General features: G+C 53.8%; 1 protein-coding gene across 1 annotated transcript in view; it reads left to right on the top strand.

Moving 5' to 3' along the window:
• SLC2A1 (solute carrier family 2 member 1) overlaps nt 1-19,588 on the top strand; it is a 30,521-nt gene extending 10,933 nt beyond the window's left edge. The window contains exons 2-10 of the mRNA XM_075554899.1: nt 1,324-1,419; nt 11,145-11,305; nt 11,495-11,735; nt 12,388-12,550; nt 12,665-12,852; nt 13,098-13,202; nt 13,624-13,725; nt 14,842-15,045; nt 15,517-19,588. Of these exons, the coding sequence (XP_075411014.1) occupies nt 1,324-1,419; nt 11,145-11,305; nt 11,495-11,735; nt 12,388-12,550; nt 12,665-12,852; nt 13,098-13,202; nt 13,624-13,725; nt 14,842-15,045; nt 15,517-15,717 (1,461 nt within the window). The 3' untranslated portion in view covers nt 15,718-19,588. The remainder of the gene's footprint in view (nt 1-1,323; nt 1,420-11,144; nt 11,306-11,494; nt 11,736-12,387; nt 12,551-12,664; nt 12,853-13,097; nt 13,203-13,623; nt 13,726-14,841; nt 15,046-15,516) is intronic.
• The last annotated feature ends 7,501 nt before the right edge of the window (nt 19,589-27,089 follow it).

Below are 27,089 nucleotides of genomic sequence, written 5' to 3'. Positions count from 1 at the left end.
GGGAAGGAAACCCAGAGTGCAAGCATGCTGTGGGAGGGGGGGTGTTGCGGGGGCGGTCTTCCTCCCTCCGCCTCTGCTGTGAGAACCGGGGTTTTTGCAACTGCTGCCTGACCGCATCTAGAGAAGACAAAGGCCAGCGACATCTGATGAACAGCTGTACGCAGTGCCAGCTGTGATGATCTTGACAGTCAGGGCCGCCCCTCGGTTGTGTGGGTGTAAACCGAGACCCACGGCAAGGCCCTCCTCGGTGTGTGTCTAGCTTGTGTGATACGCTCAAATAAGGACAGGCCAGTTCTTTGGTGCGCCCCCAGAACGTCCCATTTCTTGGCTGACTTCAAAGCCAAAGAAAGATTTCTTCTCCCTTCCTCTGGCAAGACCTGGCTCACCTCTCCCATCCCTCCCTGCAGCAGCCCCCAGGGGACATGAGCCCGCTGCCTTGTCTCCTCAGAAATTCCTTGGGCCGGACCTCCTTGCTTGCTTCCGGCTTGTGTCATGCTTTTCCAAAGCACATTTCTCGCTGGCACGTCATCTGTGCTGACGGGACCCTGGGGAAATCGTCGTTGTATGGGGATCTTTGCTATGCGGGGCACCGCGTTGGGGAGCCGGGAACCAGAGCCTTACATGATAGGTATTTTATCTCAGCTGCCAGGGCCACACAGGCAGAGGGCCCCCGCATCTCCCCTGCTGACAGCATGACTCAGCCCATTTTGTAGATGCAAAACTGAGGGGAAAGCGGGAGAGGTGCTAAGGAGAATGACTTAGCGTTTTGTAGTTCACAGGTTGGCCGTGGTGGGGGAGAGGTGTTAAGGAGAATGACTTAGCGTTTTGTAGCTCACAAGTTGGCCTTGGGCTAGAATTGGGTGCCAACAAGTCCAGGGCAAACCCCTCCCTTGATGCACAACTACCACATTGTTTGGCTGATGGCGGTCCAATGCATGGGTGGTTTGACTCACGAACCTCCTGGTCAAAAGGTCCAGAACCACTTGGACCCTAAGCATGTTTCCACCAGGAGGAGGAGACACCAGGGTGCTAACATCCCATCCCATTTCTCCCCCCCCCCACACTTTATAGCCAAGACCCTCGCCTCACCCCCTCTCCCCCAGGAAGGCAGCGGCCAGCATCTAGAAATGGGCAGGGCTGGCTCAGGCACCTAAGGTCAGGAGTGGCCAAGTTTCCTGGGAGAAGGACAGGCATGGTGCCAAGAGTCAGGTGAGAGAATCTGAATAGGGGAACCTGCCAGTGCAGGCTCTGCCCTTGAGTAACCTGGGCCCAGACATGCCTTGCCTGCCTGTGACAGTCCTGTTTTTTTGTTTCTCTCCGCAGAAGCTGACAGGTCGCCTCTTGCTGGCTGTGGGAGGGGCAGTACTCGGCTCCCTGCAGTTTGGTTACAATACTGGGGTCATCAATGCCCCCCAGAAGGTGAGTACTACGCCATCCTTTACTAACGGACACCCAGTCTCTCACACCACACACCCACAGGCTCCTGCTACCCCCTGGGTGGCAGTGGTCATTTGCATTAGGTCACTGCCTACCTCACCTTGCCGGCCTCCATCAGGAAGTCAGAAACACTTCTCCTCTGGTCTTGGAGTGTCGATGAAACAATGCTAGACCATCAGGGCCTACAGGTTCCTTAGGGGTCTTCCTCACCCGTCTCCTGCCCAACACAGCCACACCATTGCGTGAGCAGTGCTCGGAGTAGTGACGCCACGTTCCCATGCCGTTCTGGGCCCAACAAAGGGCTTTGGCACTTGCTGCTCCCCGTAGTCCTGGCAGCTGTCATTGTTCCCACTTTGAGATGGAGAAAGTGTCCAGAGGAGACACCTGCCCAGGCTCCTCCTCCATCTGGACATAGCCAGAGTGGGTATCTGATAGCAGGCTGCCTGGGATCCCCACGCCTGCCAGGTGGTCCTGGAAGCGGTGCTCACCGCCACCCAGATGCATCAGCTCTGGCTTGGCAGTGCCTTCTCTCCCCGAAGGCCCTGTGCCAATCAAAGCAAAGATGGCGTCTCGCCGCAGGCCACCACAGTGGTCGGAGATCTCTGATTGACTTCCTTTTCCCAGAGACACATCCTGGATCTGCCCTCACTTGCTCTCGTGAATGTCAGGGCTGGAGGCTCCCAGGCGATCGATCACCTCCATTTCTCTACAGAGCCCGTTTGCTTTCCGGGGAAGAGAAGGGGGAGGGGACAGGACAGGAAACTCACCAGCCCAGCCCCACCTCTGTCGCAGACATTTTACATAGGGCATGCGGCTGGACAGATGTCCAGTATATAGACTTGGGAACCCAAGCTCCGGCAGGCAGAGGGGATGCTCTTGAGAGCTGGTAAACAGGCAGGGTCAGAAGCCAAACTCGGTCTTCCTCACCAGAGTGTCTGATCCTCATCAGATGGAAGAACTAGCCCTTCCCAGGGAGGATGGGGTGAGAGGGGCCGCCCCCGCCCGCCCGCCCTCGTTCACTCCTCGTCCACCGTTGAGGCCAGAGAGTAGTGAGTGTCTGACTCCCCAGGACCGTAGTCTGCTCAGGGGGGCTGGGCAGCATCAGCCAGAGCTGGACCTCCTCCAGATAGGTGGAGGGTGGCTGTGGGAGCCACGCCCACGCCCGGTATTGGAGGGGAAGGCGTGCCGGCTGAGTCATGCTGAGCCACCGTGGCAGCGGCGGCAATGGGACTTTTCCACACTACTCTGAAATGGCAGCTGGGGCCACACTTCCAATGCCTGCTTTTTTACTAAGTGCACTCCACCTCGATCACAGGTGGACACTCTGGATTCCGATCCACTTGGTCTGGGGTTGAATTTTAAAGTGAGTCTAGTGTGCAGCCATGGTTGAGCGACTGGATCCAGCGATATCTTGACAGGGATCACAAGGGAAGTTGCTAAAGACAGACCCAAGACCCTCAGTCAGGATTCATGGCCAGGATAAAACTCAGCTCACTGCTATAGAGCCGATTCGTATCCACAGCAACGCTGTATCGACGGTCCCAGTGGGTTTCTGAGGCTCTAAATCTTGGAACAGAAAGGCTCTTCTTTCTCCTGTGGAGCAGCTGGTTGGTGGGAACTGCTGACCTTGCTGTTAGAGGTTACCACATAACCCCCTTCGCTACCAGGGCTTCTATGGTCAGGATAGAGATTCCTGAGATGGAATCTGGGGGGAGGAGAGTAGGGGGTGTCAACAGATGGGGACAAATGCCAAAAGGGGAGGCAAGCTCACATCCGTAAACAGGGACTGGCTTGGTGTCACTTGAGGAACAGAAGAAAAGGAAGGTTCGGAAGTCCACCCAGGTACTCCAGGGACCTACCAGGAAGGGCCTTGTGAGTGTGGACATCAGCAGACAACAGGAAGCCACCAGGCAAGGACAGACAAGGTCAGATTTGCATCATAGGAAAATGATTCAGCCTAGTGAGGCAGGCTGGGTCTGAGACTGAGAATACAGACAGGCAAAGGAGTGAGAACACCGTGTTGCAACATAAGTGTAAACCCCAAATACAGAAGGACGAATGGACAGGATTTGGTGGTGAGGAAAAGAGAAGGCTGCAGAGCGGGTGGGCTGAGAAAGAGAAGCGGGGGTGGGCCGAGCTGACAGGCCTCTGAAGGGTGCGCAGTAATAGAAGTTGGGTGGGAAGTAGCAACAGGACGCATGATCTTTCTTAGGAGAGCAGCCGGCTAGAGGGAAGGCTTGGGGTTGAGCGCCGGTATCTGAAGAGGTGCGGATGCCAGTGCCTGGGGAGACTGCAATAACGCGGCTGGCTCAAGCCCCAGAGAACACCCCTATTGGGCAAAGGAGGCTAGTAGGCAGGGCCAGAAGAGCTAGACCTCTCAAATCAGAAGTCCAGGACTTTTGGGGGGTGGGGGCTTTTTTAAGACAAAAGGGAGAGTTAAAGCTCTGGAAGGGCAGGGGCTGTCTAGTTTGTTCACTGCTCTATCCTTGGTGGGCGCCCCTGGATGGCGCACATGAACACTCGCGTCTACTCCCTGAAAGGGTGGCAGTTTGAACTCTCATAGCACACACCTCCATTGCACACACCTCCGTAGCACACACCTCCGTAGCACACACCTCCATTGCACACACCTCCGTAGCACACACCTCCATTGCACACACCTCCGTAGCACACACCTCCATTGCACACACCTCCGTAGCACACACCTCCATTGCACACACCTCCGTAGCACACACCTCCATTGCACACACCTCCGTTGCACACACCTCCATTGCACACACCTCCGTAGCACACACCTCCATTGCACACACCTCCGTAGCACACACCTCCATTGCACACACCTCCGTTGCACACACCTCCATTGCACACACCTCCATTGCACACACCTCTGTAGCAGACACCTCTGTAGCAGACACCTCGGAAGGAAAGTCTCATGATCTACTTCTGAAAAGCCCCGTGGGCCCCATTCTACTCCAACGTTCACAGGGTCCCTTCCATGAATCTGAGTCTGTGTCTGCCTGTCAGTAAAGGGAAGGAAGGTGGCCAAATGCCTCCAAGATGGCACGTGACCCACGGATCACAGCGACGTGGCTTAAACCCCCTCCTCCCCAAATGATGTGGTGACCTCAGGGTGGCAAAGTGGAGTCCCGTGGGTGGAGAACATTGCAGCAAGGCTGAGAGGAGAGAGAAATGAGGGATGTGGAACAGGAAGAAAGCATGGTGGTGGCTGACAGGGCAGGTGTCTGTCAGCAGAAGAGGGGAGGCGGCAAGGGAAGAGGCTTCTCACGGAGGCTGGAGTTGGGAAAGGAAAGGTTGGAGTCGGCCAGGAGGGACTTGATCCGCAGATTCAGGTGGGGGATGGATTCAGAATGGCGCAATCAGAAGTAGGTGAGAGTTGGAAGGCTGTAAAAGTGGGTGGGCAGCGCAGAGGGCCCAGCTGAGGTGATAAACGGCATTTATAGGAACACTGGGCACCTGGCCAGAGTCACTTCAGACCCCACCTCTGAGGAGGGAAGCTCCAGAGTGACCAGCATTGATAGCGCTCGAGCGCACACACTGCAATCGAGTGGCGTTTCCGGGGCAAGCACTCGGGCCCCTGGTCTATTTACTTTTGCACTTTCCAAACACTTCTCACTGTAGTTCTTCCAGCGGGAGCAGATTAGAAGCAATAACTGGGAGTGGGAAGAGGGGATCGGAGAAATGGCAGCTCGGAGGACATGTGTAATAGCTGGGCAAGCCGGGTGGTCCACAAGCTGGGTGACACATCACTGACAATGCACACTGAAGACATTGCCTTGTGAGGAACGGGATTCATGGCTGCCAAAACTTTCGTTCACCCAACACTTTCTGATCATCGTGGGGAGAGATGGGTGGTGTGCCCGTGGGTCCATTCTGACTCACAGCCACCCTATAGGACTGGGTCAAACTGCCCCCCCCCAGGTGTGGGGGGGTCAGGATTCCTTTATTTAGAGCAGATCCTCTGGTCTTCTCCCATGGAGCCATTGGTAGATTCAAACCCCCAACCTTTGGGTTAAGAGCCAAGCACCTCACCATTGTAGCCGCAGGGTGTCTTGCGAGAGATGGGGGAGGTAGCCATCACCAGTACAGCCAAATCCTGACCTTTGTGGAACGTAACGTCCAGCAGTCTGCGTCTGGTTCTGGGCTGGGCTCAGGAGGCAGAGGGGGACCAGATTGTCCTCGCCCTCATGTCAGAAGGACCGTGGTAGACAGATGCTTTAGAAAAAGCCCGAGGAGATTCGTAGAAGACCTCACCAAGGAAACCACTAGTTCTGCCTGGGTGGGTGTGAGGGGAGAGATGGGTTCCAAGAAGTTGGCTGCCTTGCTCTAGACCTTGATGAGTGAGTGAGCCTGCTTTTGTGGAGGAGGGGCAGGCACCCCGGCGGTGGGACGAGCTTGCGCAAAGACGCAGCGGCACACCTTGCTCCCCTGATGTAGAATCCCTACCTGGCGGACATCTCATAGCTGCCCAGGTGAACTTGGGCAGTTGCTCTGGGTTGGTCATGGTTTGCCTACTCTGGAGAAGAGACTGCCACCCTGATGTTTAAGATGCAAATCATAACTGTAAATTACAAAAGCTTGGCCTCTTCAATAAACCAGGCCCCACAGCGTTTCCTCCTGGAAGTGGTTAATTAATCATAACATTAACTTAAATGTTTATAGAGCGCCTCCCCATAAATTATCTTGAAGCAGCTTGACGAGGCAGGCAGGTCTAGGGAGGAAACTGAGGTCAGGGGAGCTCACCTGCAGAGGGAGAGGCTGAGCTGGGCTCGAGTTTCATGGCTCCTTCTGCCCTGTGCTTGCCCCCCCGCCCCCATGCCCCCACGCCGCAGTGGTGCGTGAGGACATGCCGCCAGGTATTTCTCTGAGCAAAGTAAGAAGAGATGGGGATGAGCTCAGCCACAGAGGAGGCGAATAAATCCACAGAGGGTATTCTGACCACCATCCAGAGATGACCCAAGGCCTGCCTTACATCCAGCTCCCACCCCACGTGAGCTCATTTGCCAACAGAGATGACTAAAGGTCATTGAGAAACCATGAGGTGTCCTGGCCAAGGGACCGTGTCAGGCATGTCTGGCCGTTTGGCCTGGAAGGAGCAGAGGGCCAGTGGCTTAGCCCTCCTTCTTTGACAGAAGATGGAACCCAGCAGCTAAAAGCGCCCTGCCCACCCTGCCTGGGGCTCCAGTAGCCTTTCTCATCAGCCTTGCTCCAGAGAATCTGTGGTCTTTCTCCACAAGCCCTGTCAGCTTCCTCGCTATGTGCCTGACATGGTCCTAAGCCCTTTAGGGAATAGGAATTTATTGTTGCGCATCATAGTCCGCTTAGGTAGGCACTATCCTCCTTGTTCCCTAAGAAACAGGTACAGGGCTATTAATGGAGTCACAGACACCCGGCCAGTGAGTGATGGGGCAGGGCTCAAACCAGTGAGTCAGACTCCAACCTGAGCCTTGGCCGCTGGGGAAGGGCCGGAGGTTATATGCCAGAGCCAGCCTCTCGCACATACATCCACGCTGGGTAAAGCTCAGCCCTGCTCAGGCATCCCAGTGGGCTCCCACACATAGTTGCACAAGGTCTTAGGCCGTTATATGCACATGCATCTCTGAGAGTCCTTAGTGGACCCCGGGCTTGTTGGTCAGTTAGTAGCAGCTCTCTGCTCCAAGCCCGTGCTGGACAGCAGACACAGGTAAGGTCAGACCTGAGGAGCATCAAATACCAATAGACACCGCGGAAGCCGGGGAAGGGGGAGGTGGAAGGTGCTGGCTCACCGAGCCAAGATTCTCCAGGACCAGCACTATTGCTGGTCTGGCCAAGGTCATTCTTTGGCGGTGGAGCTGTTTGGGGTTTGTAGAATGTTTACCAGCAGCCCCGGCCTCTACTCACCAGTTTCCAGAAGCACTCTGCCAGGGTGACAGCTCAAACGGTTGTGTTGTGCCCACCCCCACCCCCCGACTCCTCCCATCCAACCTAGAACCCCTGCAGTGAAGGGGTGGCTATCAGAATGACCTTCAGAAGCCAGTGCAGGATCAGAAAGGTCATGAACCACTCACCAGGAAGAAGGCACAGCACCCACACGGAGCCCAGAGGTGTGGGTGTCCGGGTAGTCAGAGGAAGGGCGTGAGTCATCGTGTGGGTGGGGAGCTTTATCGTGAGGACAGTCTGGAGCTTAGAAAGGCTTTGAGTAGGGGCAGCCACGGTGAGAGGAAGCTCTCCCTGGCTGCTGGGCACCAGTAACCAGCCAGGAGGCAGCATCAAAGACCTGGCCTTGATTCAGAGAGAAGCCATGTTCAGGGCTCTGGAAGAGAAGTCACCTGGGTGGTCTGGTCTTGGCCTTGGGGCCCAGCTTCTGGCCTGCTAGGCACTGGGGAGAGGCCAGGTCCTCCAGGAGCTTCTGGCTCTCCATTCCCAGCAGGCTCTGGGTGTGGCTATGGGTTGCTATGGAGATGTAGCTCAGCTAGGAGCTGGGGGATGGGGGACAGAAAACAGGGGTCAGGGCCAAGCTGAGGGACTAACTAGGCTGCCCCTTTCCTCCCCCTTTCTGGAGCTCACAGCTTGTCTGGCGGCTGCTTAACCCCTTTGTGCCCACAATAACATCTGAGAGGAGGAAGGCTGAGGTGGTTGGGGAGGTGTATGTCAGGGTGTCTATCTGTCAGGGGCCATCTGGGAGAGCCAGGTTTCCTGGGGTCAAGGGATGTCTACAGGAGCCCATAGGGAGGGATGTTGGGACATGCTGGAGACCCCAAAACACACGCTCCCTCTACTGGCTGGGCCTGTCAGCAGACTAGATTCTAGACCAAGGGTGGGCAGGACGGTTGAATCTGGCTGGCAGTCTGTTATTTTTTTGTTTTGTTTCAACAGCCCATGAGCTAAGAATTTTAAAAGGGTTGTTTAAGAAAAAGGAGGAAGAAAAATACTATCTTAGCCACATGTGACACGTAGACCCTAAAATATGTTCTCTCTGGCCCTGTACAGAAAACATGCCAAAGCCTGCTCTAGATCACCATGACTTGCACCCTCCTGATTGACAGGGAACTCACCACCTTCAGAGGCGGGGCAGGCAGTGTCACTCTCTGGGGCCTAGAAAGCTCTTTCCACGGAGCTATGTCCCTTGAGTCCTGTCCTCTCGGGATTCCACAGATGGGTCTGCTTGGTCCCTCTGCTCTAGATAGCCAGGCAGGGCTCTGCAGACAGGCCTTGGCCCCTGCCCCTGTCAGCCTCTTCCCTGCACTGGACATCCCTCAGGGGGGTGTTATCTGCAGGCAATTAAAAAAAAAAAGGGAAACCCTGTCCTTCATGTCCCCGGAAGGTCACAGGAACCACAGTGACAGTAGTCAGAGCATGCCTATTTACTCCTGGCGATGTGTCAGACAGGGCTCTGCCACCCACCCAGGCCCAGACAGGGCCTGGCACGGAGAGGAAGTGAGCACTTCCTCCCAGACGGGCAGACGTGTGGTCCTCAGCCACAGCTGCCCAGGCTGGACCAGGGGGCACTCCCTCCCAAGGAGCTGTTTAAAGCAGCTCTCCCCTCTTGTGCTCCCCAGGAGAACTGCTGGGGGTGAGGACTTGTTTATATTGGAAACCAGCCAGCCAGCACCCCCCGCCCCGCCCCCACCCCCATCTCCTTAAGCTGACCCTCACACTGATGCTCAGTGGACCCTGGGTCTCTTGGTTCCCCAGGCTCAATGACTGGAGAGAGGTTTCTAATAGCCTCGTAACCCCACAAGCCTTTGCCTCCCGTTCTGCAAGCCCTTACCTGGAGCCCAGGTGGTGAGTGGGCTGGGGAAGGAGCCAGGCAGCAGCTTGGACAGGGTGTGGCTCCTCTGACTTGTGCTTACCCTGGGCTTGACACAGCTTAACCTGGGGCAGGGCTTTGATAACACTGCAGGTTTATCCACTGTCTCCCTATCTCCTGCCAAGTCACTAGAGGAAGAGGGTCCCACCTGAGCTGCCGCTCCTGTAAGCCCTGACTCAGCATTACTCTCCCTTTACTCACTTTCCAGAGGGAAGGGTGCCTTACCCTGAGAACTATGGGATGCAGAGAGCTAGCAGGCGGGGATGGGGTGGAGTGGGGTGTCAGCACAGGGCAAACCCCTCTCCTTGCCTCCCTTAGTGAGTCCCTGGGACTGGTTACCAGGACAGCCAAGCGAGAGTGACAGGAGGGAGAAAGGTCTACACCTGATGTCGGCTCAGAAGAGTTTGGGCCTCCGAGGGACCAGGAGTCGAGCTTACTTATCTGGACCGTTCCCTTGTCCAGGACAGCTTGTTCCCCATGCAGCCTGATAAACAGGCCATCACTGCCCCCGTCCACCCTCCTCTGTGGCCGTGTGTATCTCTTGAAGAACACAGTCACTGCGCTCGGTCTGGGAGCCGGTCCCCCTCTCCTACCCCAGCAGAAGCAGGCTTCTAGGAGGGGAGCGCAGGCCCTTCCCTCACCCAAAGGCCTGGCCTCTGCTCTGGGACAGGCCCTGGCCGATTCCCGCGGGTCAGGGATCACATCCTAGAGAGGTGCCCTGGGGTGGGGAGTGGAATGTGGACAGAAGGTGCCACTGGTGTGCTGGGGGTGGGGCTCGTGGCAGGTACAGGCCGGGCTCAAATTAGGGCTGTAGTAAGAGCATGGGTTTTAAGCAACAGGGTGCTGGATAAAACCAGACTCACTGGATGTCTACTCAGTGCTCTGAGAGTGTCCCAGACTAACTCTGTATGAGAGAAAGAAGCCCCCTCTTTTCCCTCACAGGGGTGGGTGGTTTCGAACTGCTGACCTTGCAGTTAATCCCCCAGCGTGTAACCACTCTGCCATAAGCACTTTCAATACAAGGGGGCTCTAAAAGGCTTGTGGAAATGTGGGATTAAAAAGTAATGGAATTTCCCCAAAGATTCTTGGAAGCCCTCTGCTCTTGCATACGAGAAACTACGTGTCTGTGAATGCTGGGCCCGCGCCCAGCTCCGAGGGTGGCTTGGATGGGTCTGGCCAGTCTCGGGGCACGATGGATGAGTGTGGCCATGCAGCACTGGGGCTGCCCTACTACCTCAACCTGGGATCCGGCCACCCCCTCCCCACCCCCGGGAAAGCGGGCTGTGCTGGGACAGGTGTCTCCAGTTCCTGGACCAGCCGCTGCCTTGTCCTTCAGCTTTCCCTTTGCCGCCCAGCTGGGCGCCTGAAGAGGCAGGAGGCTGGGAGCTGCTTCAGGCTCCCAAGGGAGCCAGGCCTGGAGACAGAAGGTGGCAGTGCCATGTCAGGAGGCTGCCAACTCCCCGTGTCAGAGTCAGGGCCTGACTTTCACTCCTGGCTCCTAGATGGCAAAACCTGTCTGTCCAGCTGTGTCTCCTCCAGCGGGGGATTGGCACAGGGCCCTGGTGGCAGGAACTGAAGTGGAGGAGTACTTCCCTGTGCCTCCCTCTGGTTGTGCTGTCATTGCCACTCATTGGTCATCTGCCACACTATGTTGGGCGCGTGAAGCCACGGGACACTGGAAGGTGGACCGTGAGGGCAGTGTGAAGGCCGACCCTGCTGGACACAGGGCCCCACCCAAGTTCCTCACATGGGGAAAATGAGGCCCATGCACAGGAGGGGCAGGGGGAATCCAGTCAGAAGCATGCAAGTTGGTGACACAGTTAGGCACCGTGGTCGAAGGCCCCTCTTGGAGGGAGGGGCCTGGCCTTGGGTTCACCTGCCAGGCCACTTCTCCCTGCAGGTGATCGAGGACTTCTACAACCAGACATGGATGCACCGCTACAACGAGCCCATCCTGCCCACCACGCTCACCACGCTCTGGTCCCTCTCCGTGGCCATCTTCTCCGTGGGTGGCATGATTGGCTCCTTCTCTGTGGGCCTCTTTGTTAACCGCTTTGGCCGGTGAGCAGAAGGATCCTGGGCTGGCTCTGGGGAGCCCTGGTCTGGGGGAAGGGGAGGTACTGTCCTGCCCACTGAATGCCCGGTTGGACTGGGAGATGGGAGACTGGCCTGCCTGCCTGTCCTGGGTACTACCCCTGCCCTGGGAGTCTTACCCAGGGCACCCCCCTGACCTTGCGGCCCTGCCCACAGGCGGAATTCCATGCTGATGATCAACCTGCTGGCCTTCTTGTCCTCCCTGCTCATGGGCTTCTCGAAGCTGGGCAAGTCCTTCGAGATGCTGATCCTGGGTCGTTTCATCATCGGGGTGTACAGTGGCCTGACCACAGGCTTTGTGCCCATGTATGTGGGGGAGGTGTCCCCCACCGCCCTCCGTGGGGCCCTGGGCACGCTGCACCAGCTGGGCATTGTCGTCGGCATCCTCATCGCCCAGGTATGTGCTGCCCACCTACAGTTTCCGGGGCTCAGCATCCAGACTTGCAGAACTCCCCCAATATAGGCTGCCCCATCTGTCGTCCCTAGCCACCCAACCCCCAACCCTGACCAGAGCAGCCCTGCCAGGCAGGGTAGAACTGTCTCACAGGTTCCTGGAGGCTGTCAGTCTACCCCATGGAGAGGCTGGTGGGTTCACAGGACCCACCTTCAGTTAGCAGGCTCAGCCTCCTACAGCCCTGCAGAGAAAAACACGCGGTACATGAGCTGGGCACCCTGGCCTTAACGACTTGAGCTCTCTGGGCCTTGTGACCACAGCAAACTGTATCCTCTGCAAGCCCCAGGCCTTTGCGCTGACCGCCCTCTCACCAGCAGGGCAGCCCTTCAACCCCCAGCCCTGCCCATGCTGTGGACATTTGTGGGCTGTCTTGCCCTTTGTTCCCCCAGGGAGGCTAGGGGGTGTGGGGGGCCAGTGCTGCAGATCAGCTTAAGCCTCAGGTGGGTCGCGGCGTCGCTCGAAAGGAGCCCCGGTCCCTCGGGCTTCACACGCAGAGCTCTTTCCCTAAAGGAGCAGTGGCCAAGCAGGCGGGAACCACTGGGGGTGAACAGGACTCCACAGCTGCTCCCTCCATCCTTGCTGCTTCTTCCCCTAGGTGTTCGGCCTGGACTCCATCATGGGCAACCAGGAGCTGTGGCCCCTGCTACTGAGTATCATCTTCCTCCCGGCCTTGATTCAGTGCATCCTGCTGCCCTTCTGCCCCGAGAGTCCTCGCTTCCTGCTCATCAACCGCAACGAGGAGAACCGGGCCAAGAGTGGTACGGCCTGGTCCCGGCCCCCCCCCCTTGCCTCCCTTTGTCCCTAAGCCCCCACCCCCCACCCAGCCTTCTTTGCACCCTGTGCCCGCCCTCACCTGCCTGTGGCCCCGGCAGTGCTGAAGAAGCTTCGCGGGACTGCGGACGTGACCCGGGACCTGCAGGAGATGAAGGAAGAGAGCCGGCAGATGCTGCGGGAAAAGAAGGTCACCATCCTGGAGCTTTTCCGCTCCGCCGCCTACCGCCAGCCCATCCTCATCGCCGTGGTGCTGCAGCTGTCCCAGCAGCTGTCGGGCATCAACGCCGTGAGTACCTCGCCCACCGCTTCCTGGGGCCCCAGCCAAGCCTTGGGTCAAGGGTGACCAAACCTCAAACTGCTAAAGTTAAGAGCGAGCCACGGTTGAGGCAGTGGGGTCCCTCGGCGCAGCGTCCACCTCCCCTATTGCCATACTGCTCCCCGGGTGTGTGTCCCGTCCCCCCCCCACTCCCACCTCCCACAGTGGTGCCGAGGTGGGATGGCAGCGGTCCTAAGAGCTTCTTTGCTGGGCAGGTCTTCTACTACTCCACCAGCATCTTTGAGAAGGCAGGTGTGCAGCAGCCCGTGTACGCCACCATCGGCTCCGGCATCGTCAACACGGCCTTCACTGTGGTCTCGGTGAGTCCCCGCTTGCCCGCCCGCCACTTGTAAGTAGCCAGGATGCAGCCCGGGTCCCCAGGGTCTAGTGGGCCGAGAGCCAGGCCTCTGTCTCTGGCTGTCTAGTGCATCTCCTCCCACCCTCAGCAGCACCCAAAGGTCACCACTTCTCATCCAGCTGAGGCCACGCTGCTCAGGGCGAAATGCCTCCCCAAGAGCACAGCCAGGATGCCCGGCTGCCTGGCTTTCTAGGTCCAGCTATCTTGCCTCACTCCACTCCGACCCTGGGCAGAGGGCCACGAGGAGGCAGTGCCGTCTTCCTCCAGGTCTCCCTTGGCAGAGCTGGGTGGCTCTCCGGCTGGAGGACGAGGCTGTGGATGGGAGGATTTCAGGAGGCATCTGGAGGGCTGGGTGCCGGTGCTGACACTCCTTCTCCCCCTAGCTGTTCGTGGTGGAGCGAGCCGGCCGGCGGACCCTGCACCTCATCGGCCTGGCTGGCATGGCGGGCTGTGCCGTGCTCATGACCATCGCCCTGGCACTGTTGGTGAGTCCTCAGTTGGAGGGGAGGCTGCAGCAGCGTGGCAAGCTCACAGTGGGTCTCAGATCCCCTTGGTTTTGATCCAAGGCCCAGCAGAGGCTGCTGAGGGTCCCCTGGCTGAGACCTGTGTCTCTCCACTTGGTGGCTTCTTTGCATAGCCCAAGTCCCCTACTCTCCAGGGAATGAGTTGCTTTGACCAAAAAGAAACCTTTCAAAGTCTTCATTTTTTTGGCCCAGTAGAAAACCACCGTCCCACCATCCATTGCAGTCAAGTCTGACTCAGAGACCCCGTATAGGGTTTCTCAGATGACATCTCTACGGGAGCAGCCAGCCTCATCTTTCTCCCAAGGAAAGGCTGGTGGATTTGAACTGCCAGCCTTGTGGTTTGCAGCCCAGTGCCTTAGCCACAGCACCACCAAGGCTCCTTCAAAACAGCCATAGAGGTTTAGAGACACCCCCCCCCCCGCCCATCTACTGAATTCATGCAACTAGTGTGCACTGCTAGGTGTTACTCCCATTTCACAGGCAAGGAGTCCTGCTAACCCAAGTAAAGGATGAAGCCGGAATCAAATCTGAGCCCTATTGACCACAGGCCCCTGAAGACCCACCGTGAGGCCTGTGCCAGGACCTTAGGCACTAGGACGCCAGTTGTTTGACTACGAGGCTTAGAAAGCCTAGTGAGGGCGAGAAAGCCCCGCATCCTGCGAGAGAAGCAGGTCCGGGATTTGAACTGAAGTCCATTCCCTTTCCTCTGGAGAAAGAAAATCATCCACAGAATGACGAGCCTGGTGCCCCCTCCCCGCAGGCTGAGCTGGGCACCGGACAAGCCTCCCAGCAGGGATCCACCCCCATGCCCAGGAATGTCTCCACATGCGCCTGCCAAGGCCAGGCTGCTCCGCCTCCAGAGCCAGGGGGCCAGAGGCCTCTCCCCCCACACAGCATGTTCCCGTTCCCAAGGTGGGGGGACACAGCCACCCTGCAGGGCTGAAATTGTCTCACAGTGAGAGGGCAGAGCCAGGCTCAGCCCCATGGCTCCTGCAGTCTGCTCAGGCACCTAGCTTTGGCCCTTGTTCCTACAGATTGTTTCTCGCTCTAACGCCCATCTCTCCTCCTCCTCCACAGGAGCAGCTGCCCTGGATGTCCTATCTGAGCATCGTGGCCATCTTTGGCTTCGTGGCCTTCTTTGAAGTGGGGCCTGGCCCCATCCCCTGGTTCATTGTTGCTGAGCTATTTAGCCAGGGTCCCCGTCCAGCTGCCATTGCCGTCGCTGGCTTCTCCAACTGGACCTCGAACTTCATTGTGGGCATGTGCTTCCAGTACGTGGAGGTGAGTACACCCCGTTGCATGCGCTCACCATTTCTCACCGGCACTTGTGAACTGGCTGCTCCTGAGCTCTGCCCTCTGGGGTCTGCCTATAAGTGCTTTTCTGTTTGTCAGTCTTGAATGCCGACACGAGGTTAAGGTAGAGCCAGACAAAGCAATTTGTAAATAGACTGCTTCTTCCTCCCTAACTTCCATAACAGAAATGGCTGGGTTTCAGAAGTAAACGGTTTTGATGTGTGCATAGCGCTCCCAGCTTTTCTTACTCACAATCGTGCGGAGGAGGAACTTGAAGCTCAGGAGCCTCGTGGCTCCAAGGTCCCCTGGCTAAGCCGTCTGACCACTCCTGCCCATGTCACAGCATCCTGGCTCATACTGGGTGTGCCCTTTTCCTGATCAGAGTTCACAGGGAAGGTGACTCAGCCAAGGTGATGGGCACCAGCAGGATGCCAACCGCCTGTGTCTTGTGTGTTTCAGCAACTGTGTGGCCCCTACGTCTTCATTATCTTCACTGTGCTCCTGGTCCTGTTCTTCGTCTTCACCTACTTCAAAGTTCCCGAGACTAAAGGCCGGACCTTCGACGAGATTGCTTCTGGATTCCGCCAGGGGGGGCCCAGTCAAAGCGACAAGACCCCCGAGGAGCTCTTCCACCCGCTGGGGGCCGATTCCCAAGTGTGAGGCAGTCAACCCCACGGCCCGGCCTGCTCTCCCAGCAGCCTCCAGGGTTCCTCGGAGCACAGGCAGCTGGACCAGACCTCCACACTGACAGCGGTCAGTCGAGCCCCGGGCCTGGGACGCCTTCCTTCATTCAACAGTGATATCAGAAGAATCTTCAGGAGTTTCATGGTTCCAGGATTTTCACACAAGCAAGACTGTTGCTCCGTCTAGTCAATCAAGCAACAGCTTTTATATTTTTTTTATTATTATTATTACTGGTTTTATTATTTTTTTATCAGCCAGTTTCCTGTACCCACACCCCCTGCTTCACCCTGAATGACTCAGCACCTGAGGACACAGACCAGGCCCTTCTCAGTCACTTCTTCACCAAGCTAATCTGCAGGGCTGGACCTATCACCAAGGACACTTAGACAACAGTGAACTAACTGCCAGAGAAGCAGCCACTTTGTTCTGTGAGCCTGGATCTCCCTACTCCAGGGGGTCAGGCTCCATCAGGATTCACCCATTCCCATCTCTTCCGACCTGACCACTCAGATGAACCTTTCCTCGCCTGAGATCAGTTGGCCACACTGGAGTGCAGAGAGGAGAGGGGAAGGGCCCTGCTGGGCCTCCAGGCTCGAGTGGCCTTTGCACTGAGGCCAGAGGATCAAGAGAAGAAGACGACCCTAGGAGGCTGAGCGCCCCGTTCAAGAAGACATGGATGTTCCTGCTCTGCTGTGTATAGTCAGAAGATATTTATATATATATATTTTTGTTTTGGTTGTCAATATTAAATACAGACACTAAGTTATAGTATATCCGGACAAACCAACCTGTAAATACACCACCTCAACTCCCTCTGTAACTGACTTCAACAGATATAAAAATGGCTGGTTTTTAGAAACGTGGGTTTGAGCTGCTTGTGCTTAAAGGTAAAGGGTTCTGGATGGGAGCCAGAGAAGCATATTGGTTTGTAACCACTTCCCAGGGCTTTATTGACATAGACTCCAACCACCTTGATTAGTGCCCTGTAATGTTCAGAAATCTGTGTGCTTCCTATTTCCCAGAGAAAATCTAAGTGCTCTATCCTGGCCCTCAAGACAACACCATTTTCCTACATGTAATATGTGCTCAGTGTTCAGAAAGAGATAGCCATGCGAAAAGCTTGGTGGCTTGGGCCTTGATAGGCCTTATCTCGAAGGTAAATAAAGTAGGTACTAGATCCACATTTGAGATAATGGGTAATTTTTTCAATACCCACAAGTTTTTCAATGCCAATATATTACATGAAGGAAAATGGTAGTGCCTTGCAGGCCAACATAGGGTTAGGTGTTGTCGGGCTGCTAACACAAGGTTGGCAGTTCAAACCCACCAGCCATTCTGTGGGTGAATGATGAGGCTGTCTGCTCCCTCTCAAAAGCCCACAGAAGTTCTACTCTGCCTTAAAAGACCACTGTGAGTCAGACTTGACTTCTTGACGGTCAGTCTGATCTTAGCAGCACAGTGTGATGTGTAAGTGCTTGGCTGCTAACTGAAAGGTCAATAGTTCAAACCCACCAGCTATGATGTGGAAAAGAGGTACCGATGTGCTTCAGGAAACATTACAATATTGTGAGCCCGGTGGGGCAGTTAACCTCTGTCCTGTGGGGTTGCGATCAATCAGAGCAGCCCACTTGGGTATGACTCGGGTCATGTGCCCGAAGTCTCAAGAGTTAAGTTCCCCGTTTTTAACAATCCTACCACCCAGCCCCTCTCCTCGAGTAAAATGAGCTATTTGGATACCAGGGAGCTGTCAAGCTACCTTCCCCAGTGTGGTTTCTTTTGAAAACCCTCCTCTGGTTCCAGCTTGCCACCTTTGAAGACTTCTGGTCCATCCCTAAATTTCAAGAGTATTTGTGTTTTCACAGCGGCATTATCCCCATCTAGCCTTTGATCACTTGATTCTCATGGAAAGCGTTGCTGATGTGATTACCTGGGTCCTCAGCACCTAGGCTCTTTCTTAGTGACTCAGCTGACAAATCCTCCATCCTGGGGGCTCTTATTGCACACTAGCAAAGGTATTAAAAACTTGTTTTTTTTAAGGGAGGGCATGAGAAGGGAAAACGGATACTTGGTGAAATCCAAGTGCCTTTGGTTTTCAGATCAGGGCTCCTAGTGGCATGGTAGGTCGGTGGGCGCCAACAGCAAGGCCAGTAGTTGGGAACGACCTGCTGCCCTGGAGAGAGGGAGGTAAGGAAGAGGCTGTATACCCAAAGGGGCAGTTCCACTTATGGAATTGATTTGATGGCAGTGAGTTTGCTTTCATAACTCAAGTAGGCAGGGAGGTTTGGAATGAGCCTGGGGAGCCAGGGTGGTTAACTGATGAAGTGCTGTGACGAGGGGGAGTGGCTGAGAATGGAAGACTGAAAAGGTGACTAGTGGGCAGCAGCTCTGAGGAAAGCCATGATCTCGCTAGCTTTACGGACGGACGAGGAAAGACCCCGAGTGCAGAGGGCCAGTGCCTGGGAAAAGAGGGGCCCGGACGGTGAGGAACGCTGCAGCCAGGTCCTCCGGGGTTGGAGCCTAAGGATGGCGCACTGGGGCAGGCTGCCCGCGCGCCGGATGGGGTGGCAGGGCCAGGCTGCATTTCCGGTCCCGCCCCGCGGGCTCCGGGACCCGGCTCTGGGAACCTACATTCTGGACCGCCGCGCGCGGGGCCAGCCTGGGCCGGTCTCTCCGGGAAGCCCTGCTTCCGGGCCCGGAGCCGCGGGGACTTGGGGGGGGGGGGTGACTCCTCAATTCACCCCAGGTTACAACACCTGGGCGCCGGCTCCATCGCGCATTGCCAGGAGCGCCGCGGCCTCTCCATCAGCTAGGGGCGAGCCGAACGGGATGGAGGCTCCCTCCCTCCGCCCATCTCCCCGGGGGGCGGGGCCCCGCGCTCCACCAATCACAGGCCGGCTGCCCACCTGGCGACCGGCCCAGCCTTCCCAGAAGTGGTTTACGAGGGGCGGGCGGGGCTTCATTGTTTCCCGCCGGACGTCCTCGGGGAAGGAGCTCACCTTGGTTACCGATGGCACGCACCGCACGTAAGGTGACGTCTAAGGTTTCTGACGACAAGAGTAAACAGTTACGAGGCTGCTCTCTTTTTTTTCCACCCGTGCTTAAGAGCAGTGACAGTTTTGTGGCCCCTCCTGTCTGAAACCCTAGATGCCAGTCTTCCTGGAAACTAAATGAGGTTTCCCCCTCTGGACTCCACAGCGCCGTCTGTTGAGGGCGCTCTGCCCTGCACCGGAATTGACCGTTTTTTTCCACCCCCAACAGACTTGGGAGGCAATTGCTGGCAGAATATAGGTGCTAAGTCATTCCTTGGTCCCCAGTTTCACCGCAGACTGGTCAGGATTGTAAGAATGAATCGAATTTAGATTCAAAGAAGTCCTGTAATCTCGAGAGGAAACGACAATTTTCTAGAATGTGTATTCAATAGCAGGGAAAGAATCCAGGCAATCCTCGGGTTTGCAACGAGCTCTGTTCCTAAGTGTGTCTTGAAGTGGAATGTGTAGGTAGGTTGGAACAGGTGCATAGCGTTCTTATTTTGCCTTACTTTCGTGCAGTGATTGAAAAGCAGCGTGTGCAGCAAGTGATAGTGATTGTGTGAAGAGTTGGTTGGCTTAAGGACTCAATTGTTTCAAAGTGAGGAAAAATTTATGTGAACATTTGCATTGAAGTGCAAGTAAGGGTTAACCCTAAATCACATGTTAAGTCAGCCGTTGGCAACTGGGGAACTGCTTGTGTTCATTTCCTTCCGTTAGACTACTTTTTCAGAATTGTGTGTTTTTTTTTAACGTTAAAATGGAAAGTGTTTTTTGTCTTATATATACTTACTGCAATAAAAACGTTCTTAAAAGGAAAATACAGACCCTACTTTTTATTGCTTGCTTTCTCTTGATCTGGAACCCCTGGGTCGTGAACATGGTTGTTTGACTGCTAAACATTAGGTTGATGGTTCAAGCCCACTCAGAAGCACTGCGGAAGAAAGGCCTAGCCATCTACTTCTGAAGGGGAGAACAGCCATTGAAAACCCCTATCAGCACAGTGTGCTACTCTGTCAAAATGTGGTTGCCATGAATTAGAACTGACTCCATGGCAATAGAGGTGTGTGTGTGTGTGTGTGTGTGTGTGTGTGTGTGTGTGTGCTCCATGGGTTTCCATTAGCTGGTCTTGGTTTTGGTTTTTGTTTTCCAATAGCTGGTCTTACAAAAGCAGATCACCAATCCTTTCTTCTGAGGCACCTCTGAATGAAATTGACACTCCATCCCTTTGTGTGTTTTGTTTTTGTTATAGTTTTTCAACTTTTTCCTGGGAATTGCATGAAGGTCGACATAGCAAATCAGTTTTCCATTCAACAATCCGTATACATTTTGTTTCATGTCACTGATTGCAGTCCCCACAATGTCATTGCCATAGACAGCATGGAGGCAGGACATACTTCCTCTGGCTTCCCTGTTGCCACAGGCAAGAGTCAGACATACCTCCACACTTCCCTTCATTGCCTACTTGGATACTAACCATTCCTCCCTGGTGCCCTGGGGGCATAGTGTTTACACATTGGGCTGCAACCCAAAAGGTCAGTAGTTTGAAACCACCAGCCACTCCTTGGGAGAATGCCAGACTTTCAACTCCTGCAAAGATATAGTCTCAGAAACCCACAGGGGCAGTTATGCCCTGACCTACAGGGTCGCTATGAATCAGCATCAACTAGATGGCAATGAGTTTCGTTTTTCAGTTCATTGCTCCCACGCTACTCTGCATCTATGCTGGTTCGATAGTTTGTTGCAATGGCCACACAGAACTCACAAACTACTCACAATCAAGGTCTTTATTAGGGAAGTCAGTAGGTTATCCCAAGTCAGGATCAGCAAACTGTAAGGATACAGTCACTGGTCTCAGCCAGCAGCCAAGTGTCAGCCATACAGTTCCTTAGCCTTGGCTTCCATGAGCCAGAAAGCCAACCCACTTGTCACTCTGTCGCATAGTCTCAGGCCAGGTGAGGAAAAGGTGCCCCATCACTGTGGGTTCTGTGCTGTTCCTCAGTGCCACAGTCGGATGGAGCTGGTCTCTGCTTCTTCAGACAGATCTGGAAAGTTCTCTTCCAGTGTCCCTGGGGTTTCTGCTGCTGTTGCAAAAATGGCTCATCCTTATGGGGTTGGGGAGGGAGTTAATGAAAATGGACCAATTATTTGCATAGCCACACCCAGCCATTTTTAGGCGTTAAAGAGACTTGAACGAATCTGTCTTGGAAGAAGTACATCAAGGATGGCAAGACTGTCTCACGCTTTGGATACGTAAAGAGAGATCAGTCTCTGGAGACGGGCAGCATACTTGATAGAGTAGTGCGGCAGTGAGGGAAAAAGCAGGGCCTCAATAAGATGGATGGACACTGGCTGAAACCACGGGCTCAGGCATGGGCACGATGGTGAGGCCAGCGCAGGACTGGGCAGGGTTTCCTTCTGTTGTGTGCGGGGCCGCGACGTGTCCAAGTGACTCTGGCAGCTGACAGCAGCTGCAACAAACAGTTGGGAAAAGAGCCGCCTTGAGAACTTTCACTGCACCCCAGTAACATCATTTACCCCACTCCCTCTCTCTTTGCTCCTCCTCCCGCTGCCAAACATAGTCCTGGAGTAAACATGGCCCATTTGATCTCAAATAGTCGATGACCCTAAGGCGTACATACCTTGTCCCTCTTTAAGGTTATGGTCGCCCTTAGAGAGCTAACTGTTGTTGGCTTGAAAATTGAGTCATGGGGGCGAATTCCTTTCCAGACCTGGAGAGTGACAAAAGGTCATCATTGCAGAGGTTCCACCTTTTTAAAATTTTATTTTATGATTTTGAGCTTTATTTTGAGCAAAGTGGTCTACATTTTAATTATTAGGTGACTAGATTTTAACACTGGTAAAGCGTGACACCATTGATAAAACTCATATCCTGGCGAAATAGCCACATGGCAGCTGAAAACCGTATACTCTAGCTTGTGCATTCTTTCCAAAAATTGGGACTTTTTAAAAACGCCGCAGGATGCAGGGAAAATTGTTAAAAATCGGGACTCTGCTCACCTTATTTTAATCCCACTCTATCGAGGGGCTTCTAATGTGATTCCGAGTAGCTAGTAGTGATAGCCGTTACCGTGTAGTTCTCGCCGTGAGGTCATGGAGGCGGTTGTTCATGAGGTCCATTAGTCCCCTGGACTGATGGTGTCCGTGTGTACATCCTTTTCTTCACTCTTCTACCCTCTGGACCAACAGTTGTCACTCGTGAGCGAAGACCCTCATAGAATGGAGCCCATTGTCTGTGTGTGCCGATTGATACTGGGGTTCCCCGAGACCGTGGTCCAGAGCCCCCGGGCCCAGTTAGTCAATCCTTCCAAGTGTTTGTGAACGTCCTACCTTGGGGTTAGCAATTTTATTTCCGTCTCTTAGAAATTTGACTCTATGTCCAGGCAACTTCAGGCCTGAATGCAGGCTCCTCGCCAGCTATTCAGGATCATTGTCACAACTTCTGTCATTCTCGCTCCTTCCTGTCTCTTTCTCCTTATTCTCCAGACTGCGATCTTGGAGATATTTCTGTCACGCAAGTTTAATTAAGCCTCTCACACACTTAAAACTGCCTCTAGATCCCAATGGCTCCAGGTCCAGCTATTTCTTGACTGCCAACCATATCCTCTAGCCACTGATCCATCTATCCTCTGATCTCTGCATGTTCCTGCCCCTCTCACGGCCAATGAAGTTTGCTCTACCCAGGAGGAATGCCCTCCTCTCCTGTTTCTCACTAGGTGGTCTTACCCCATCTCAATCCAAGGTGTGGGCTGGGAAGCTCATCTTTCTTTGGCTCTCTGCTGCCAGCTATTGGCTATCGTGTGAACATTTCCAGTAGGGCAGTTGTTAAACTTCAACCTCCCAAGGATCAGCGAGAACAGACCGCTGTGAAGACTCGGAGGATTGCAGAAGATCCGCTTGATAACTCTGCCCCAGCTCCCTTGAGTAACCTTCCTAAAGCAACGCTCCGACCGAGCTGTTTTGGTTAGGTGCCAGTAAATCGGATCCAACTCATAATGACCCTTTGACGCCATGAAACAGAACAAAACAAGGCCCGGTGCAGCTTCCCCCGCACAATCTTGCCCTGGTTGAGCTCATGGCTGCAGTCACTGGGTCCGTGCAGTGGAGGGTCTCCCTGACTTAGGCTTTCCTTCTACTTCACCAAGCACACTGCCCTTTTCAGGGTGGGCCTCGCTTGATAGCATGTGCAGAGGACATGAGACAAATGCTGTACTTCTTCCAAGACAGATTTGTTTGTTCTTCTGGAAGTTTATGATATATTCAATCCTCTTTGGCAACACCATAATTCAAATGCATGGATTCTTCTTCACTCTTCCTTAGTCAGTGTCCAACCCTCACGTACATAAGAGACTATTGAGAATAACATGGCTCGGGCCAGGCACACCTGAGTCCTCAAAGCGATTTCCCTGCTTTACGGCACTTTAGTGGTTTTGCACAGCAGTTTGCCCAATGTGACATGTTGTTTGATTTCTTGACTGCTGCTTCCAAGAGCTTTGATTGTGGAGCCAAAAAAATCCTTGATGTCCTCAGTATTTTCCTCCATTTATCACATTGTCCATCGGTCCACTAGTGAGGAGTTTTCTACTCCCATAAAGAGCTAGTCTTAGAAACCCACACGGGTAGGTCTGCCCTGTACTATCTGAGCCAGAATTCACCTGATGGCAGTTAGTTTGATTTCAGTTACAATCCATACGAGGCTGAAGTCTTTGACGTTCATCAGCAAGCCTTCCAGTCCTCCTCACGTAAGTCAAGTTGTGTCATTTGCATCTCACAGGTTAATCAGCCTTCCGATCCTGATGTCAGTTTCTTGGATGATTTGCTTAGCCTGCAGATTAAATACGTGTGACAGCAGGATACAACCCCGGCACACACCTGTCCTCATTTGAAACCATACAGTGTGCCTGTTCTGTTTGAGCCGCAGGCTCTCGGCCCAGGTACACGATGGCGTGTTCTGGAATTTCCATTCTTCTCAGTGCTACCCATACTTCCTTATAACCCACACAGTCAGATGCCACGTGGCTCTGCTTGATGCCCCCACCTCCTGATAAACCCAAATCCCATGAAGTCAGGACCTTTCCCTTTGGAGCCCCTGTGGACCATTTCTCCCCACATTCGATTTTAACACCCTCATCTTCAGCCGAGACAATGTACTCAATAGCTCTCGAATAGCTCCTAACCCTGTCCTGCCCTTAAACTTTTGGTTCAAGCGTCTTTCTCCTGGTCTGCCTTTGTCCCCTCCGTCACTGTCTGATCTCAAAAGGCAACCACCTCTTCCTCCAGGAAGCCTTGCTCAGGCCTTCAGCGGGGACTTCGCGAGCGCTCACTCTTGACCCCTCTGCCAAGCTTTCTGCTAAGGTATGTGGTGTCTTGGGCAGAACATGATTTCAAGAAGCAGAGCTGGTTTCAGATTCCTGGTCTGCCACTTATTAGCTGAGTAACTGGACAAATCAGTTTGGGTCTCTGGTTCCCAGAATCCTCGTCTGTGGTGACGCTAGGAAGAGAAGATACACTGTGTGTAGGACAGAGAGCAGCTGCTCCACCTTCCCCTGCTCATAGATGTCAGGAAGTCTGATTCTCACCTCCAAATTCTCTGCGAATTCCCCAGTTTCCTTCCATCCTGAAGGTCATCTCTGTTTCTGACAGTCTGCAGCTCCTTCCTTCGTGACGTGGTGCAGTCCCCGGCACAGATTGTTTCTTATGGGAGAACTCAGATCTTTAGTCTTACTTCATTCCTTTACTGAGCATTATTCTAATGCTGCGGCTCCAAGAGTAAACAAAACAGCGATGTGTCTTCCTGAAGATTCAAAAGATTTCCCTACAAGGAGGGAAAATGTAAGAACGTGTCAACAGATATATAATAGTGACAGATGGAGATATGTGTTATAAAACCAAAAGACAATGTAAGGCATAGAGGATGGTGGATTATGAGTGTGGTGGGGGGAGAGGATGTTTTAGATGAGTTACTCAGGCCTCCTGGAGGGGGTGACATCCCGAAAGATGGGAGCATATCATACATGGCTTTGGGTAGGGAGAGCCTGATAGGTCAAGGGAACAGCAAGTCCAAAGGGGCTAAAACAGGATCATATCTGGTAACTTCGAAGACCAACAATGAAGCCAGGTGGTCAGAGCAGGGTGGAGTCTTGATGATGTCCTAGAGGTGGCAAGATACCAGACCATATAAGGCCCCCTAAACCACACGAGGGCTTTGGGGCTTATTTCTATGGTATAGGCAGCCATTGGAGGATATCAGCCAGCGTATTGACATGATCTAATTGACACATTTATTTCAAGATGATCTCGCTGCTGGGTGGGGAAGAAATTGTAGCAGAGCAAGAGTGGGAGTAGAAAGATCAATCCAGAGCACCGCAGATGAGCGGTGATGGTGGCTGACGTCCACTGGTCACACCAGCGTGATGTGTTTGGAGCAGGGATGTATTTTGACGTGCTAGCCTCAGGATCTGCTGGTGGGCTTGCTGTGACATTCAAGAAACGGACAGCCAAGGGAACCAGATTGACTGCCGGAAGGGGGTCCAGTTAACTGGGAGAAGAGGCAGCAAGGAATTGAGAATAAGAGTTAAATTGTGGGTGTGTTAAGCTGGTTGCCTATTAAATATTCCCATTAGACAGGGACAGTGAGTCAGTGATTGGGTGCATAAATCTGGTCGTCACATATATCTTCATGGAAAGTTTGATGGAGAAAGAGGAATTTCAATCACAGCAGAAACCTGAATCTGAATTTCAGACCCTGAGAGTCCTTTCAGACACCAAAAGCCTTCCCCAGCATGAGCACTAGACCTCCGCCACCTTTCTGTCTTTTCCTCCGCTCCCCTTTTTTTTTTTTGAGGAGTGGGGGGCAGCTTCCTTTGTATTCTTTGCAGTCTCAAATTTCAACCAGTTCACTCCTGCACACACCCCCCCTTGCTTACTTAAGGATTTGGCTGGTACTCTGGGGTGAGAGATGGCAGGGCGTGTCCACTGAAGCTCTTGGGCTGTCCTCTGACTCAGATTTCACCAGAAGGTAGAGGAGACACCTAAATGAAATATTTGTCACCTCTTGGCCATTCCTTCGCAGCAGGTCAGAAAGCCTCAGAAGCATTCGGTATCAGGGATCGTGGGTTTCCTCTCTTCCCCTCTTGGACTCACTGTTTTTGTCCCATTTGAGAGGGGTGTCCCATCTGTCACACTGCCAGCATTACCCCTTTCCCTCAGTGCCCCAGCCCCTCCATGCGTGGCAGGCCTGACAGAGGGCTGGAGTAGAAGGCTCCAGAGAATGCCCTCGACTGCACCTCTGCTTATCAGTTTTCCTTCTCCCCCTTCAAGGTCTCCAAACAGGTTCCTCTTCTCTTTTTCTCCTAGTTCTGATGTTTTTGTTCACATAGCCCTTAAAGGAATTCTGGGGAAAAAATCTCTTTGTACATTTTTAGATTGATACCCCCCATTTTTTTCATCCTAACTTAATTTATGATTTAAAAAAAAGAAGAAGAAGAAGCCAAGAAAACATAAAAGCCTACTGCCATCAGAGGCTATACATCTTGACCAAAGCAGACAGCCTCGTTATTCTCCTGTGGAGCAACTTGTGGATCTGAACCTGGGACTTTGCGGTTAACAGTCCAACCATGACCCAACGGCACCAGCAGGCCTCCTGCATTTCTAATATGCATGTGAGATGATTATTTTAAAATAAAACCTCACTCCTCTGAATCTATTCAGTAGGAGTACCCCTGGGATGCCCACCGTTGTCCACTTAAGGCACACGGTGGTGCGGAGGGCTAGGGGTTGAGGTGCTAACCATCAGGGGGGTCGTCTCAAGCCGCGAGTCGCTAAGCAGGAGAAAGATGACGTCCTCTTCTCCCGTACAGACTTACTCTCAGAAACCCTGTCCAGGGCTGCTGCAAGAAGGAATGGCCTCCATCGAAGTGAGTCGGATTGGTGAGGTTGGTAGCGCAGTAGTGAAAACCACTTGGTTGCTAACCAGCAGGTTTGTGGTCTGGACCCACCAGCTGCTCCCCCGGAGAAACATGCGTCCATCTGTCTCCAAAGGATTGAAGCCTTGAAACCGTACGGCGGAGGTCTACCCTGCTCTGCCCAACACGGGCACCGAGTTGGCATCAAGAGACCACAGTGGATTTTTTGTTTGTTTTTTTTAATAGTCCTTAAAAAAAAAAAAGGAACAAGCTTTTCAAGAGCCAAAATTTTTACATTGTTCCCTTTTTATCTTCAAACTCATATTTCATTTAACTTCCCACACTTCATAGCACTTCCACCGACGCAGTAACTGTAGGCTTTAAGTTGTTTGTTGAA

The sequence above is a fragment of the Tenrec ecaudatus genome, chromosome 1, assembly GCF_050624435.1.
Source record: "Tenrec ecaudatus isolate mTenEca1 chromosome 1, mTenEca1.hap1, whole genome shotgun sequence".
Classification (NCBI taxonomy): domain Eukaryota; kingdom Metazoa; phylum Chordata; class Mammalia; order Afrosoricida; family Tenrecidae; genus Tenrec; species Tenrec ecaudatus.
The sequence above is the reverse complement of the archived record's forward strand: the minus strand, read 5'-3'. Positions and strand labels throughout refer to the sequence as shown.